Here is a 19,151-nt window from a genome sequence, read left to right on the forward strand (position 1 = left end):
ATCTATACAGACTGTACATGGTATTTTATCTATACATTGTATTTATCTGTACATGGTATCTATAATATACATGATATTTATCTATACATGGTATTTATCTATACCTGGTATTTATCTGTACATGGTATTTATCTATACATGGTATTCATCTATACATTGTATTTATCTATACATGGTATTTATCTGTACATGGTATTTATCTATACATGGTATTTATCTATACATGGCATTTATCTATACATGGTATTTATCTATACATGGTGTTTATCTATACATGATATTTATCTATACATGGTATTCATCGATACATTGTATTTATCTATACATGGTATTTATCTATACATGGTATTTATCTATACATGGTATTTATCTGTACATGGTATTTATCTATACATTGTATTTATCTGTACATGGTATTTATCTATACATGGTATTTATCTATACATGGTATTTATCTGTACATGGTATTTATCTATACATTGTATTTATCTGTACATTGTATTTATCTATACATGGTATTTATCTATACATGGTATTTATCTATACATGGTATTTATCTATACATTGTATTTATATATACATGGTATTTATCTGTACATTGTATTTATCTATACATGGTATTTATCTATACATTGTATTTATCTGTACATGGTATTTATCTATACATGGTGTTTATCTATACATGGTGTTTATCTGTACATTGTATTTATCTATACATGGTATTTATCTATACATGGTATTTATCTATACATTGTATTTATCTATACATGGTGTTTATCTGTACATGGTGTTTATCTACACATGGTGTTTATCTATACATGGTATTTATCTATACATGGTATTTATCTATACATGGTGTTTATCTATACATGGTATTTATCTATAAATTGTATTTATCTGTACATGGTATTTATCTATACATGGTATTTATCTATACATGGTATTTATCTATACATTGTATTTATCTATACATGGTATTTATCAGTACATGGTATTTATCTATACATGGTATTTATCTATACATTGTATTTATCTATACATTGTATTTATCTATACATGGTATTTATCTATACATTGTATTTATCTATACATTGTATTTATCTATACATGGTATTTATCTATACATGGTATTTATCTATACATTATATTTATATATACCTGGTATTTATCTATACATGGTATGTATCTATACATGGTATTTATCTATACATTGTATTTATCTATACATTGTATTTATCTATACATGGTATTTATCTATACATGGTATTTATCTATACATGATATTTATCTATACATGGTATTTATCTATACATGGTGTTTATCTATACATGGTATTTATCTATACAAGGTATTTATCTATACATGGTATTTATCTACATGGTATTTATCTGTACATGGTATTTATCTATACATGGTATTTATCTATACAAGGTATTTATCTATACATGGTATTTATCTATACATTGTATTTATCTATACATGGTATTTATCTATACATGGTATTCATCGATACATTGTATTTATCTATACATGGTATTTATCTATACATGGTATTTATCTGTACAGGGTATTTATCGATACATTGTATTTATCTATACATGGTATTTATCTATACTTGGTATTTATCTGTACATGGTATTTATCTATATATGGTATTTATCTGTACATGGTATTTATCTGTACATGGTATTTATCTATACATTGTATTTATCTATACATGGTATTTATCTATACATGGTATTTATCTATACATGGTATTTATCTATACATTGTATTTATATATACACGGTATTTATCTATACATGGTATTTATCTATACATGGTATTTATCTATACATGGTGTTTATCTATACATTGTATTTATCTATACATGTTATTTATCTATACATGGTATTTATCTGTACATGGTATTTATCTATACATGGTATTTATCTATACCTGGTATTTATCTATACATGGTATTTATCTATAAATGGTATTGATCTATACATTGTATTTATCTGTACATGGTATTTATCTATACATTGTATTTATCTGTACATGGTATTTATCTATACATGGTATTTATCTATACATGGCATTTATCTATACTTTATCTATACATGGTATTTATCTACATGGCATTTATCTGTACATGGTATTTATCTATACATGGTATTGATCTATACATTGTATTTATCTATACATGGTATTTATCTATACATGGTATTTATCTGTACAGGGTATTTATCGATACATTGTATTGATCTATACATGGTATTTATCTATACATGGTATTTATCTATACATGGTGTTTATCTATACTTGGTATGTATTTATACATGGTATTGATCTATACATGGTATTTATCTATACATGGTATTTATCTGTACATGGTATTTATCTATACATGGTATTTATCTATACATGGTATTTATCTGTACATGGTATTGATCTATACATGGTATTTATCTATACATGGTATTTATCTGTACATGGTATTTATCTGTACATGGTATTGATCTATACATGGTATTTATCTGTACATGGTGTTTATCTATACATGGTATTTATCTGTACATGGTATTTATCTATAAATGGTATTTATCTATACCTGGTATTTATCTGTACATGGTATTGATCTATAAATGGTATTGATCTATACATTGTATTTATCTGTACAGGTATTGATCTATACATTGTATTTATCTATACATGGTATTTATCTATACATGGTATTTATCTATACATGATATTTATCTATACATGGTATTTATCTATACTTGGTGTTTATCTATACATGGTATTTATCTATACAAGGTATTTATCTATACATGGTATTTATCTACATGGTATTTATCTGTACATGGTATTTATCTATACATGGTATTTATCTATACAAGGTATTTATCTATACATGGTATTTATCTATACATTGTATTTATCTATACATGGTATTTATCTATACCTGGTATTTATCTGTACATGGTATTTATCTATACATGGTATTCATCTATACATTGTATTTATCTATACATGGTATTTATCTGTACATGGTATTTATCTATACATGGTATTTATCTATACATGGCATTTATCTATACATGGTATTTATCTATACATGGTGTTTATCTATACATGATATTTATCTATACATGGTATTCATCGATACATTGTATTTATCTATACATGGTATTTATCTATACATGGTATTTATCTATACATGGTATTTATCTGTACATGGTATTTATCTATACATTGTATTTATCTGTACATGGTATTTATCTATACATGGTATTTATCTATACATGGTATTTATCTGTACATGGTATTTATCTATACATTGTATTTATCTGTACATTGTATTTATCTATACATGGTATTTATCTATACATGGTATTTATCTATACATGGTATTTATCTATACATTGTATTTATATATACATGGTATTTATCTGTACATTGTATTTATCTATACATGGTATTTATCTATACATTGTATTTATCTGTACATGGTATTTATCTATACATGGTGTTTATCTATACATGGTGTTTATCTGTACATTGTATTTATCTATACATGGTATTTATCTATACATTGTATTTATCTATACATGGTGTTTATCTGTACATGGTGTTTATCTACACATGGTGTTTATCTATACATGGTATTTATCTATACATGGTATTTATCTATACATGGTGTTTATCTATACATGGTATTTATCTATAAATTGTATTTATCTGTACATGGTATTTATCTATACATGGTATTTATCTATACATGGTATTTATCTATACATTGTATTTATCTATACATTGTATTTATCTATACATGGTATTTATCAGTACATGGTATTTATCTATACATGGTATTTATCTATACATTGTATTTATCTATACATTGTATTTATCTATACATGGTATTTATCTATACATTGTATTTATCTATACATTGTATTTATCTATACATGGTATTTATCTATACATGGTATTTATCTATACATTATATTTATATATACCTGGTATTTATCTATACATGGTATGTATCTATACATGGTATTTATCTATACATTGTATTTATCTATACATTGTATTTATCTATACATGGTATTTATCTATACATGGTATTTATCTATACATGATATTTATCTATACATGGTATTTATCTATACATGGTGTTTATCTATACATGGTATTTATCTATACAAGGTATTTATCTATACATGGTATTTATCTACATGGTATTTATCTGTACATGGTATTTATCTATACATGGTATTTATCTATACAAGGTATTTATCTATACATGGTATTTATCTATACATTGTATTTATCTATACATGGTATTTATCTATACATGGTATTCATCGATACATTGTATTTATCTATACATGGTATTTATCTATACATGGTATTTATCTGTACAGGGTATTTATCGATACATTGTATTTATCTATACATGGTATTTATCTATACCTGGTATTTATCTGTACATGGTATTTATCTATATATGGTATTTATCTGTACATGGTATTTATCTGTACATGGTATTTATCTATACATTGTATTTATCTATACATGGTATTTATCTATACATGGTATTTATCTATACATGGTATTTATCTATACATTGTATTTATATATACATGGTATTTATCTATACATGGTATTTATCTATACATGGTATTTATCTATACATGGTGTTTATCTATACATTGTATTTATCTATACATGTTATTTATCTATACATGGTATTTATCTGTACATGGTATTTATCTATACATGGTATTTATCTATACCTGGTATTTATCTATACATGGTATTTATCTATAAATGGTATTGATCTATACATTGTATTTATCTGTACATGGTATTTATCTATACATTGTATTTATCTGTACATGGTATTTATCTATACATGGTATTTATCTATACATGGCATTTATCTATACTTTATCTATACATGGTATTTATCTACATGGCATTTATCTGTACATGGTATTTATCTATACATGGTATTGATCTATACATTGTATTTATCTATACATGGTATTTATCTATACATGGTATTTATCTGTACAGGGTATTTATCGATACATTGTATTGATCTATACATGGTATTTATCTATACATGGTATTTATCTATACATGGTGTTTATCTATACTTGGTATGTATTTATACATGGTATTGATCTATACATGGTATTTATCTATACATGGTATTTATCTGTACATGGTATTTATCTATACATGGTATTTATCTATACATGGTATTTATCTGTACATGGTATTGATCTATACATGGTATTTATCTATACATGGTATTTATCTGTACATGGTATTTATCTGTACATGGTATTGATCTATACATGGTATTTATCTGTACATGGTGTTTATCTATACATGGTATTTATCTGTACATGGTATTTATCTATAAATGGTATTTATCTATACCTGGTATTTATCTGTACATGGTATTGATCTATAAATGGTATTGATCTATACATTGTATTTATCTGTACAGGTATTGATCTATACATTGTATTTATCTATACATGGTATTTATCTATACATGGTATTTATCTATACATGATATTTATCTATACATGGTATTTATCTATACTTGGTGTTTATCTATACATGGTATTTATCTATACAAGGTATTTATCTATACATGGTATTTATCTACATGGTATTTATCTGTACATGGTATTTATCTATACATGGTATTTATCTATACAAGGTATTTATCTATACATGGTATTTATCTATACATTGTATTTATCTATACATGGTATTTATCTATACATGGTATTCATCGATACATTGTATTTATCTATACATGGTATTTATCTATACATGGTATTTATCTGTACAGGGTATTTATCGATACATTGTATTTATCTATACATGGTATTTATCTATACCTGGTATTTATCTGTACATGGTATTTATCTATATATGGTATTTATCTGTACATGGTATTTATCTATACATTGTATTTATCTATACATGGTATTTATCTATACATGGTATTTATCTATACATGGTATTTATCAGTACATGGTATTTATCTATACATGGTATTTATCTATACATTGTATTTATATATACATGGTATTTATCTATACATGGTATTTATCTATACATGGTATTTATCTATACATGGTATTTATCTATACATGGTGTTTATCTATACATTGTATTTATCTATACATGGTATTTATCTATACATGGTATTTATCTGTACATGGTATTTATCTATACAAGGTATTTATCTGTACATGGTATTTATCTATACATGGTATTTATCTATACATGGTATTTATCTATACATGGTATTTATCTGTACAGGGTATTTATCTATACATTGTATTTATCTGTACATGGTGTTTATCTACACATGGTGTTTATCTATACATGGTATTTATCTATACATGGTGTTTATCTATACATGGTATTTATCTGTACATGGTATTTATCTATACATGGTATTTATCTGTACATGGTATTTATCTATACATGGTATTTATCTATACATGGTATTTATCTGTACATGGTATTGATCTATTCATTGTATTTATCTGTACATGGTATTTATCTATACATGGTGTTTATCTATACTTGGTATGTATTTATACATGGTATTGATCTATACATGGTATTTATCTATACATGGTATTTATCTGTACATGGTATTTATCTATACATGGTATTTATCTATACATGGTATTTATCTGTACATGGTATTGATCTATACATGGTATTTATCTATACATGGTATTTATCTGTACATGGTATTTATCTGTACATGGTATTGATCTATACATGGTATTTATCTGTACATGGTGTTTATCTATACATGGTATTTATCTGTACATGGTATTTATCTATAAATGGTATTTATCTATACCTGGTATTTATCTGTACATGGTATTGATCTATAAATGGTATTGATCTATACATTGTATTTATCTGTACAGGTATTGATCTTTACATTGTAATTATCTGTACATGGTATTTATCTATACATGGTATTTATCTATACATTGTATTTATCTATACATGGTATTTATCTATACATGGTATTTATCTATACATGGTATTTATCTATACAAGGTATTTATCTATACATGGTATTTATCTATACATGGTATTTATCTGTACATGGTATTTATCTATACATGGTATTTATCTATACAAGGTATTTATCTATACATGGTATTTATCTATACATTGTATTTATCTATACATGGTATTTATCTATACATGGTATTCATCGATACATTGTATTTATCTATACATGGTATTTATCTATACATGGTATTTATCTGTACAGGGTATTTATCGATACATTGTATTTATCTATACATGGTATTTATCTATACCTGGTATTTATCTGTACATGGTATTTATCTATATATGGTATTTATCTGTACATGGTATTTATCTATACATTGTATTTATCTATACATGGTATTTATCTATACATGGTATTTATCTATACATGGTATTTATCAGTACATGGTATTTATCTATACATTGTATTTATCTGTACATGGTATTTATCTATACATGGTATTTATCTACACATGGTATTTATCTATACATGGTATTGATCTACACATGGTATTTATCTATACATGGTATTTATCTATACATTGTATGTATCTATACATGGTATTTATCTATACTGTACATGGTATTTATCTGTACATGGTATTTATCTATACATGATATTTATATGTACATGGTATTTATCTATACATGGTATCTATCTATACATGGTGTTTATCTATACATGATATTTATCTATACATGGTATTTATCGATTCCTGGTATTTATCTGTACATGGTATTTATCTATAAATGGTATTTATCTATACATTGTATTGATCTGTACATGGTATTTATCTATACATTGTATTTATCTGTACATGGTATTTATCTATAAATGGTATTCATCTATACATGGTATTTATCTATACATGGTATTTATCTACACATGGTATTTATCTATACATGGTATTTATCTATACATGGCATTTATCTATACATGGTATTTATCTATACATGGTATTTATCTGTACATGGTATTTATCTATACATGGTATTTATCTATACATGGTATTTATCTATACATGGTGTTTATCTATACATGGTATTTATCTATACATGGTATTTATCTATACATGGTATTTATCTATACATGGCATTTATCTATACATGGTATTTATCTATACATGGTATTTATCTATACATGGTATTTATCTATACATGATATTTATCTATACATGGTATTTATCTATACATTGTATTTATCTATACATGGTATTTATCTATACATGGTATTTATCTATACATGGTATTTATCTATACATGATATTTATCTATACATGATATTTATCTATACATGGTATTTATCTATACATTGTATTTATCTATACATGGTATTTATCTATACATGGTATTTATCTATACATGGTATTTATCTGTACATGGTGTTTATCTATACATGGTATTTATCTGTACATGGTATTTATCTAACCATGGTATTTATCTATACATTGTATTTATCTATACATGGTATTTATCTGTACATGGTGTTTATCTATACATGGTATTTATCTGTACATGGTATTTATCTATACATGGTATTTATCTATACATGGTATTTATCTATACATGGTGTTTATCTATACATGGTATTTATCTGTACATGGTATTTATCTATACATGGTATTGATCTATACATGGTGTTTATCTATACATGGTATTTATCTGTACATGGTATTTATCTATACATGGTATTTATCTGTACATGGTATTTATCTGTACATGGTATTTATCTATACATGGTATTTATCTATACATTGTATTTATCTATACATGGTATTTATCTGTACATGGTGTTTATCTATACATGGTATTTATCTGTACATGGTATTTATCTATACATGGTATTTATCTATACATGGTATTTATCTATACATGGTGTTTATCTATACATGGTATTTATCTGTACATGGTATTTATCTGTACATGGTATTGATCTATACATGGTGTTTATCTATACATGGTATTTATCTGTACATGGTATTTATCTATACATGGTATTTATCTGTACATGGTATTTATCTGTACATGGTATTTATCTATACATGGTGTTTATCTATACATGGTATTTATATATACATGGTATTTATCTATACATGGTATTTATCTATACATTGTATTTATCTGTACATGGTATTTATCTGTACATGGTATTTATCTGTACATGGTATTTATCTATACATGGTATTTATCTATACATGGTATTTATCTGTACATGGTATTTATCTGTACATGGTATTTATCTACACATGGTATTTATCTATACATGGTATTTATCTACACATGGTGTTTATCTATAAATGGTATTTATCTATACATTGTATTTATCTATACATGGTATTTATCTATACATGGTATTTATCTACACATGGTATTTATCTATACATGGTATTTATCTACACATGGTGTTTATCTATAAATGGTATTTATCTATACATTGTATTTATCTGTACATGGTATTTATCTATACATGGTATTTATCTACACATGGTATTTATCTATACATGGTATTTATCTACACATGGTGTTTATCTATAAATGGTATTTATCTACACATGGTGTTTATCTATAAATGGTATTTATATATACATTGTATTTATCTGTACATGGTGTTTATCTACACATGGTATTTATCTATACATGGTATTCATCTACACATGGTGTTTATCTATAAATGGTATTTATCTTGACATGGTATTTATCTATACATGGTATTTATCTATACATGGTATTTATCTGTACATGGTATTTATCTGTATATGGTATTTATCTATACATGGTATTTATCTATACATGGTATTTATCTATACATGGTGTTTATCTGTACATGGTATTTATCTGTACATGGTATTTATCTATACATGGTATTTATCTATACATGGTATTTATCTGTACATGGTATTTATCTATACATGGTATTGATCTATTCATTGTATTTATCTGTACATGGTATTTATCTATACATGGTATTTATCTGTACATGGTATTTATCTATACATGGTATTTATCTATACATGGTATTTATCTATACATGGTGTTTATCTGTACATGGTATTTATCTGTACATGGTATTTATCTATACATGGTATTTATCTATACATGGTATTTATCTGTACATGGTATTTATCTATACATGGTATTGATCTATTCATTGTATTTATCTGTACATGGTATTTATCTATACATGGTATTTATCTATACATGGTATTTATCTGTACATGGTATTTACCTGTAAAAGGTATATGTATTAACATGATATTTACCTGTACATGTTATTTACATGCAAAACACATATGTTTGCAATTTCAACTGTCTCCATTTCATGACTCAGGGTCTTAAAACTTATCCTAACAACTATACAAATCATGCTTATAGATTTTATCTGATTGATTTCGCATGTACAATGTAAAAGCTGAGCAATAGAATAAACTAAAATGAAACAATATTATATATATATATGATTGTGCTCGTCCTTTATGATCGTGACATGAAACATTAAATGTAGTCCTATTTAGTTTTGTATAGATTTACGTCCCGTTTACACAATCAGGTCATTAAGGTCAAGGTTACACGTCACCACATAAGGCGCGGACCAGTGAAGGTGTGGCATTTCAGTGGGATGTCACTATAAAAAAAACATCCACCAGTCGCTTTTTGCCGGTTTCGGTGTTCAGGAGATGTCATACGAATGTGGATTCCATAAACAGTATTTCAGCGTGATACCACTAAAACATATCCACTAGTGGCTTATTGCCGGTTCCGGTGTTCAGGAGATGTCATACGAATGTGGATTCCATACACAGTATTTCAGCGTGAATCACTATAAAACATATCCACTAGTGGCTTATGGCCGGTTTCGGTGTCCCGAGAGATGTTATACGAAGTTGAATTCCATATATGTTATTGAAATAACAATATACTGCTACCCTAAAATTGTTTTCGTTCAAAACGGCAGCGTGTAACGTCATTGATGGACAGCTTCTCATGTGAAGGTTGGATTTGGTTTGTATTGTTTAACGTCTTATCAACAATTATGGTAATTTGAAGACGGCCTCCCCTGTGTGGGTTTGAAATTGTATTGTTTAACGTCCTATCGACATATATTGTCATGTAAGTGTACTACGAGAGGAATAATGCACTGCCAGAAAGGTGGTCGAACACAGGACCTCCGGACACTAACCGGATACTCTACCAATTGAGTTACCTGGTCGCCGACGATCGACCCAGTCCAGTTCCGCTACATTCCTCCCTCCTTCAACAAAGTCTTCGACCCCGAAGATACACATGAGACCCTATACCACATCCGTGGGTATTTTAGTTGGACGCCATATGTAATAGGAGACGAAAAATGCACGGCCAGGCCGGGGTTCGAACCTGGGACCTCCGAGCACTAGCCGGATGCTCTACCGCGACCCGGTCCAGTTCCGCTACATAAGACGGCCTCCTCCGTGTCGGTTTGCTTTGGTTTTGTATTGTTTAACGTCCTATCAACAGCTACGGTCATTTAAGGACGGCCTCCCTTGTGCAAGATGCATGCGTGTGGTGTATGTGTTGACAGACTGCTGTATGTTTGTCTTTATCTCCTTGTGGTCGATAGCATGGAACTAATGACGATCTATATAGTGCTATCTCACTGAAGCATACTGCTGAAGAGCCCAGTAAGACACCATGGTCACATTACTGACAACGGGCGAACCAGTGTCCCACTCCCAAAAATGCGTAGCGCTACTTAGGAGTAGCAATTACTTTTTCCATAGACTCTGGTATGTCCCGACCAGGAATCCAAAGCCTCACGGGGCGAGCGCTCAATATAAGGCCAACGATGAGCCAGTGTCAAGGGAAACATTAATGATAAGAAACTTGTTGAGAAAGAGAGAAGATAATATTCCAAATTTTGTCGCCGCTATCGATCCCGCAATGGGGCCAACAGGGAGACCAAACCTGTGAATAGTCCTTCGAATATTAAAAATGTACAGCAGTTTTACCTTGTGTTTACCTACACTGGGTACTTAGTGCCAGATCGAATGGTTCAGAGAAATAATGATATTTGCTTTGTGTATTGTGTATCCTTAGTTATTTCAGTTTTACAAATAAATCAATTGTAGTGATGGCGATGACAGGTACAACGTCATTACACACCGTGAGAGGGTTCCACAAGACCACTAACTTGAACATGCATTGTAACAATTTTTTGTTGTTGTACTTTGCCTGTCCAGCTCGTGCACTATTGATGTCCTCGTTTACACGTGTGTTTCACGTTCCCCTCTCCGACTACGTGGATAACGTTTTAGCCGTGGATAGGAACTCGTCCAGTCCTATCGAGTGTGCCGTTACATGTGATGTCGACTGTTATTCTTTTACCCACGACGAGGAGACTAGGGAATGTAAGACGTATTCCAAGGAACTTTGTACTGATGGTGGTGTAAATCAGTCCTCAGTCATCCAGACGTTTGTAAGGAAGAGGAAAGATCACGTTAGTGGTTCGTATAGTGTTCTGTCACCTAGATGTTTGTAAGACCGCGTAAATGTATGTATTACATGTATGCCGACACAGGCGTTACGTTTGAAATTCTGACAGAAAATTAAGATAACTTTTGGGAAAAAATAAGGAAAAAACGCCTCCTTCAAATTTGCGCCTTCGTATATAAATTCAGCGCATCAATGCGCCTTCTCCAAATTTATGCCTGTGTTCTCACATTTCACAACCCGAAACGTCACCCACAGATTTGCGCTTACATGTACGTTCGTACATTTAGCATCTCCCACAAATTTGCGTCTTTTCGCGCTTATGTATATATGTACACACATTTCGCGCCTCGATGCTCCTCCCAAAAATGTGCATTGCGATAGAAAGTGAGTGATATATGTTTCTCTTAAGTTAACCCATTGTAATACCCTTACTTTTTATATTATCTATGTATCAATTTCAAATGTCTGTTGTCGAAGTTTTGCTTTTCCCCCCAAAAGCCTGTGGTCGAATCTGTTTTGTTTCCAAACGCTTGTGGTAGAAGTTTTGCTATGTTTTCCAAACGCTTGTGGTTGGTGTTCTTGATTCTTTGGGGATTAGCCTCATTGCAAACGTCAGATGTCAAGGTGATAAAAACAAAACGAAAGATTTGTCAGGAAAGAAAGGGAAAGATTAACCAGGGTATCAGACCAGCGATAATCTCTTGTATGTCCTCTAAAAAGAACACAAATTCCGAAATATTTCGCCAAGTGTCTTCTTGTGATTGTCCTTGGCACTGAAAAGGAGTTAGAAGTTGAAAAATGTTTGAGTTGCCTTTGACGACTAGAGTGTAGTTGTAGCTTTCGGATTTAGTGATCACCTTCCTCTCCACTATTTAGAGGCTTCCTTTAGCTGTCTGTACATGTAGGTCTATTGTCTTTGGAAATGTAAGGTATGCTGTACCAATCATATGCGACCGTGAAATAACACAGCACGACCTTTGATTAAAACCTATCGCATCCCACTTCATATTCAATTCTAACCAATTTCATTGCAAATGCAAAAGGATAGAAAAAAACATGCAAAGTCTATATAGGGACAGAACATCAGACCAAGCCTACACGTATATAAGGATATGACATCAGGCAAAGTATATTTGTATAAAATATCAGGCAGTTCTCGATAAGTATAGGGCATCAGTCAAAACCTATATAGGTTACGGCACCATAAAAAACCTATATAAGTTTTGGACTCCAGGCAAAGACTCTGCAAGTATAGGACATCAGACAAAGTCTATATATGGATTGGACATCCCATCAAGCCTAGATTATTCTAGGACATCAGACAAAGTCTATATAAGTGTGTGACATAAGACAAAGGCTATATAGGTATAGGACATCGGGCAAAGCCTAAATACGTATAGGATATCAGACAATGCGTATAAAAGCATACGCATCAGACAAAGACTTTATAGGTACAAATGTATATGGCATCAGAAAAAGCCTATGCAAGCCTTTTCGGTACGGTTTAGATCAGATTTAATCTGCATGCACTATGTCAACACGTGGGAACATCTCTATGCTCTTCATCTTTTGACATACTCTACCTTTCCAGATATTTGTGTTTTTTTTATGTATACTCGTTTCCATGTGAAGCCGATATTTGTCGTTAAAGATCAAAGATAGACAGCACGGACTGGTGTCCGTAAAGACCACAGACAGACAACACGGACGGGTGTCTTCCACGTTGGAATTGTAACATTTGCTCTTTCACCTGGGCGGTCAAGGTTCTATTCTACAATGGAGTTGTTACAGTTGCATTTTTAACCTGGACGGCTGTTGTTCTATTTCACGCTAAAGTTGAAACTGTTGTCTTTCACCTGAAAGGCAAGGGTTCTATCCCAAAATGGAGTTGTAACAATTGTACACGCCAACGCATTTGAAGAGCAATGTCCATGACTAACTTAATCGGAAGAACAGAAATAACTGTTAAACAGATTTTCCTTGATGATTTCACGCTTCATGGACCATATCTTACCCAATTAATGATACATGTCTGTTTTTAATGTTATCGTGATTAGTTTAGTATACTAGACACAAGACTGTATAAAAAAAAAAAAACCTTCACAACAAGATGGTAACGCATCAATTCTTTTTTGTAGATGCTGCAAACTGCAGCGATGTGAATCCTGCCTACTGTTCCGGTGTTTACAGAGTGACCTTGACCTCAGGGTTGAGTATCGATGTTTATTGTGATATGAACACAGACGAAGGACCGTGGACCGTAAGTCTTTTATTATTTTTGTCTTTTGATTAAAATGACATTTAAAAGTGTCCCTCCTTACTCAACACAAAATCACACACACGGAAACGGGTTGTTTCGTCAGCGTATTCTAATTAGGGAGCACCAATGATAGTTTTACATTCGCTATCTCTAGTGCAGCAGTTTGGAATCTTGATATTATCCTTCCTTTCCGATCTGCTATCTTTCTGTATATTTTCCCCTTTCCTGCAATGAAGTAACATAACTATGTTGGTGTCTGAAATATACCATTAAGCGGGTAATTTTAGCAAGGTTCAATTACCAGCCAATTGCCTCGAAAATGCAAATATATGGACCGCTTACTACCAACTTCAATGAAAATCAAATGACTAAATTACTAAAATTTATTATTTCACACAGAATGGTTATACCTGAGCGAATCCAAGTCGGGTATTGACACTGTTGGTGTAAATACTCATCAATTTATAACAGGATTCTTGTACAACAAGAATATCTGCTAAATGAGAGCGGCATTTAGAGTGGAAAAACATTAAACTCATACACACTATAAATCGTTTTGAGGTAAAAACGGTAAAATTTACTCTAGCTGAAAAAAGCCGAAATACAGTATTCCCTGTCAGAGGAAATCCAGATGTGAACGTAGTGGCTATACGAATTTATAACACGTAATCCTCGAAAGGCAACAACGAACGTAACAATACAATAATTCACCTGATGTCGTTTACAGGTAATACAGAACAGACAAGACGGACAGGTGGACTTCTACAGGAACTGGACTGACTACAAGACAGGTTTTGGCGACTTGAACGGAAACTTCTGGGCAGGTAGGTACATGTATTTATTGTGTTCCGTTAGGGCAAATTCCATCGCTCCTTCGCCATCGTGTTTTCGCTCCTTTGCAATCGCTATTTTCGCTCCTTCACCATCGTGTTTTTCTCCTTCGCCATTGTGTGTTCGCTTCGTCGCTCTGTCGCGTTAATGTCGAAGGAGTGAAGGAGCGATATTTAAAATTTGGCCCTAACGGAAGACCATATGTATTAGTATTACATGTGTAAGATTGTCGTTGTTAGCTGCCTTGGTATCTATCAGGCAAGGACCATGGTATGTTAATAGAATCACTGCCAGTCTTGTTTTATTTCGACAAATTTCATAGTGAAATATGTTTCAGATGTTGTTAACTTACATTGCTTTCGGTTCCATCAATAGTTCACAAAAATAAATTACAAATTTTATCAGCAGAGGTTGAAGAATGTAACAGAGCCCTATTGTATTGTTATACATGTTAGTCATGTAGAGACATAAAACACTAGAAATAGACGCAAAGCTAAATAAAAAACCTGATATTATTGAAAAATGTATCATTATCTTTAAAAACAAATACCCACAACGTTAAACATAATACAAAAATAAGCTCGTTCATCAATAATTAGAGGATATTTTGTAGAAGACTGACGTGAACACCTGTGTACAACAGGGTCATTGTTTTGGATATATTTTAAATTATTGTTTCAGGACTTGATGTGATCCATCTCCTCACTCAAACTATTTCTACGCTACGTATCGAGTTAGTCTCCTGGCACGGCGATACAGCGTACGCCCAGTACTCATTCTTTAGGATTGCGGACGAGTCTTCAAAATATCGACTGTCGGTATCGGGGTTTTCGGGCAATGTTTCCTGTAAGTTTAATCAACAGAATTGTGTGTTCGTCTTTATTTCTTATTATGCCAGACATATTATCACAATCGTATACCCTCTTATATAACAATAAGTAAATATCGAATCAAAGTTTTGCACACGCCTACATACAATAATCGAAGATCATCCGTCCGTCCAATGCCAGCAGATATCAAGTATAACATTATATTTTCGTAGATACACATTCACTCGGGATTTTTTCTATATAGGTTTCCTCACTTTTATTCGCAATTTAATACTTTTGCATTCTGTGTAATTTCGGAAAAGACCTACCTTCCAGTTTAAATATGGTAACCAGTAACAGCTTTGATCCAATTAATTAAAACAATCATTCCCGGTTTTGTTCCGACAGATGATGCCATGGCGTACCATAACGGGTTCCAGTTCACCACAGAAGACAATGACAACAGCGCCATAGGCTATTGCGCCTTAAGTGCTTCAGGCGCTTGGTGGTACAAGTCTTGTTACGACAGTAATCTGAACGGACCATACCTGCCCGATACTAGAGATATTTATAAGTCGATGGCGTGGTACCGATTCTATACTGGCCGGGATCATGTACCTTTGATGAAATCAAGAATGCTGGTGAAAGAGTCGGATGTCTACCTTTGAATTTCGTGGTTGCGAAAACACGAGTTCCTTAACTGCGTTTCATAGAAATAAATTAGATTCTATTCCCTTATATATACTGAAAGGAAAAACAAATTAGAAATCGTCAGGGTTACGGGAAATAAAGATGTGTTATTAAGTATAATAATGGTGTTATTGAAAGGCAGGGAACAACTCCGTCGTCTGTGAACATTTTATCCATATACGTTAAGTACTCTCGTCAAAGTTCATGTTGGATCAGACCTCGCCTTGATAGAACAATTACGGGGCGAGCTGGGAAAAAAAGGATAAAACGCAGGCCGAACCTTCAAACCACTAATTGGCTCAGTTGACGTTGCGGTTGATCAACTTAATTAAACAAAAAAGAGTCCGTGCAACCATTGCAGTTTACGGGCGTCATACGCGATATTGATGGACCTAGAACGCTACAGGGATAGCCTGGATTAACCAGAAATTTGTTGAGGGTACTAAATGTACACGGAGCATTACTTTCTATAACATATTTTCATTTACCATCGCGACAATGTCTACACTAGTGTGATTTATGGTTTGTTTATTATACTATTTGCTGTGGTTTGCTTTTTGAACAATTCCAAAGTGATGTCGATTTATTGTCATAGAATGATGCTTCAAAACTAAAATTAATATGTGCATATCTATATTTGCTAATGTATTTCAGCTCTTTAAACGCAATAAGGTTATGTCAGGAATGTCGTTCCATGTTTTAAGGGAATTTGTGTCTAACTTTTCCTCAAAATAACATCATGAAAGGAGAAACCTAAGATAAAGGAGAGAAGATTGAGGGAACCACCGTGTATTAATTAGGGAACCAGCTATTTCTTCTTGGTTTTCGTTTGCTTTTGTATTGTTTAACGTCTAATCAACATTTATGGTCATTTAAAGATGTGTGCGAGATGCATGCGTTTGGTGAGTTTGTGCTTTTTGTGTGATGCTGCAGGTTGCTCATGTTTGCGACCATGTGACAGCGCGGAATGATAACAAACTTCAAATGTCAAAATCCAAGATGTCTGCCTATCGGCCATTTTCTTTTTACGATCAATCTTAGAATTAAGAAGAAACAATTAAGAGGAAATAACTAATCAAATTTCAGAAAGATCATTCAATTGTCAAAATACAGGATGGCCGCCTGTCGAGCATTTTGTTTTCCTAATCAGATCTAACATTAATTGTGAATTCTGAGAAATATCCTTCCAGTACTTCTCAAGAAATAGTGATAACAAACTTCAATTGTCGAAATCCAAGATGGCCGTCTGGTGGGAATACTTTTTAACAGGATCAGATTAAAATACCAAATGTGCTTAATCAGGGCCCAGGGGAAACCGCATGTGAAGTTTGAGAAATATCCTTCCAGTACTTCCCAAGGAATAGAGATTAAAATCTTCAATTGTTAAAATTTAGGATGGCTGCCTGTCACCCATTTTGTTTTCAAAATGATATGGACACAGATATGGACAAAGGGAAACATACACGTGAAGGTTCAGCAATATCTTTCCAGTACTATGTGAGAAATAGCGATAACAAACTTCAACTGTCGAAATAAAAGATTGCCGGTTTGCGTTCATTTGTTTTTGTTTTTGTTTTTATCAGACTCGAAATTACTTCGGCACAACAAGGGACCAAGTTAGGCATACAATCTAAGTTTGAGAAATATCTTTCTTGTTCTTCTCAAGAAATAGCGATATCAAATATTGTTTACAGACAGGCAGACCACGGACGCAGGGTGATTTGAACAGCCCACCATCTGATATCTGATGATGGCAGGCTAAATGTATCAGATCCAAATTTTTGTCACCTCTGACGATCATGCAATGGAAGAACAGGTAAACTTCTTACGCCCTACCTACACGACAGGTATACTATGCCCTACCTACACGACAGGTATACTACGCCCTACCTACACGGCAGGTATACTAAATATTTTATCTTTTATAAAAAAATAGTTTTGCCAGCTTGTGGAATTTCACCATATATTTGTATTTACACTTCGATACCAGTGAT

General features: G+C 31.4%; 1 protein-coding gene across 1 annotated transcript; it reads left to right on the forward strand.

Annotated features, from left to right (window-relative positions):
- Positions 1 to 14,677: 14,677 nt before the first annotated feature.
- LOC117315270 (angiopoietin-related protein 7-like) lies at positions 14,678 to 18,712 on the forward strand. The gene is made up of 4 exons (XM_033869417.1): positions 14,678 to 14,827; positions 15,555 to 15,651; positions 16,340 to 16,504; positions 16,876 to 18,712. Exons 1-4 carry the CDS (start codon positions 14,678 to 14,680, stop codon positions 17,133 to 17,135), a joined length of 672 nt encoding a protein of 223 aa, XP_033725308.1. The 3' UTR covers positions 17,136 to 18,712.
- The last annotated feature ends 439 nt before the right edge of the window (positions 18,713 to 19,151 follow it).

The sequence above is a fragment of the Pecten maximus genome, chromosome 17, assembly GCF_902652985.1.
Source record: "Pecten maximus chromosome 17, xPecMax1.1, whole genome shotgun sequence".
Lineage (NCBI taxonomy): Eukaryota > Metazoa > Mollusca > Bivalvia > Pectinida > Pectinidae > Pecten > Pecten maximus.

What these genes read in the sequence shown, in the direction of transcription:
- LOC117315270 (XM_033869417.1), top strand. Translation starts at nt 14,678, where the DNA reads ATGGTAACGCATCAATTCTTTTTTGTAGATGCTGCAAACTGCAGCGAT. An exon ending in GAACGGAAACTTCTGGGCAG is followed by an intron (nt 15,652 to 16,339) that starts GTAGGTACATGT and finishes TTATTGTTTCAG; the next exon opens with GACTTGATGTGATCCATCTC. An exon ending in GTTTTCGGGCAATGTTTCCT is followed by an intron (nt 16,505 to 16,875) that starts GTAAGTTTAATC and finishes TTGTTCCGACAG; the next exon opens with ATGATGCCATGGCGTACCAT.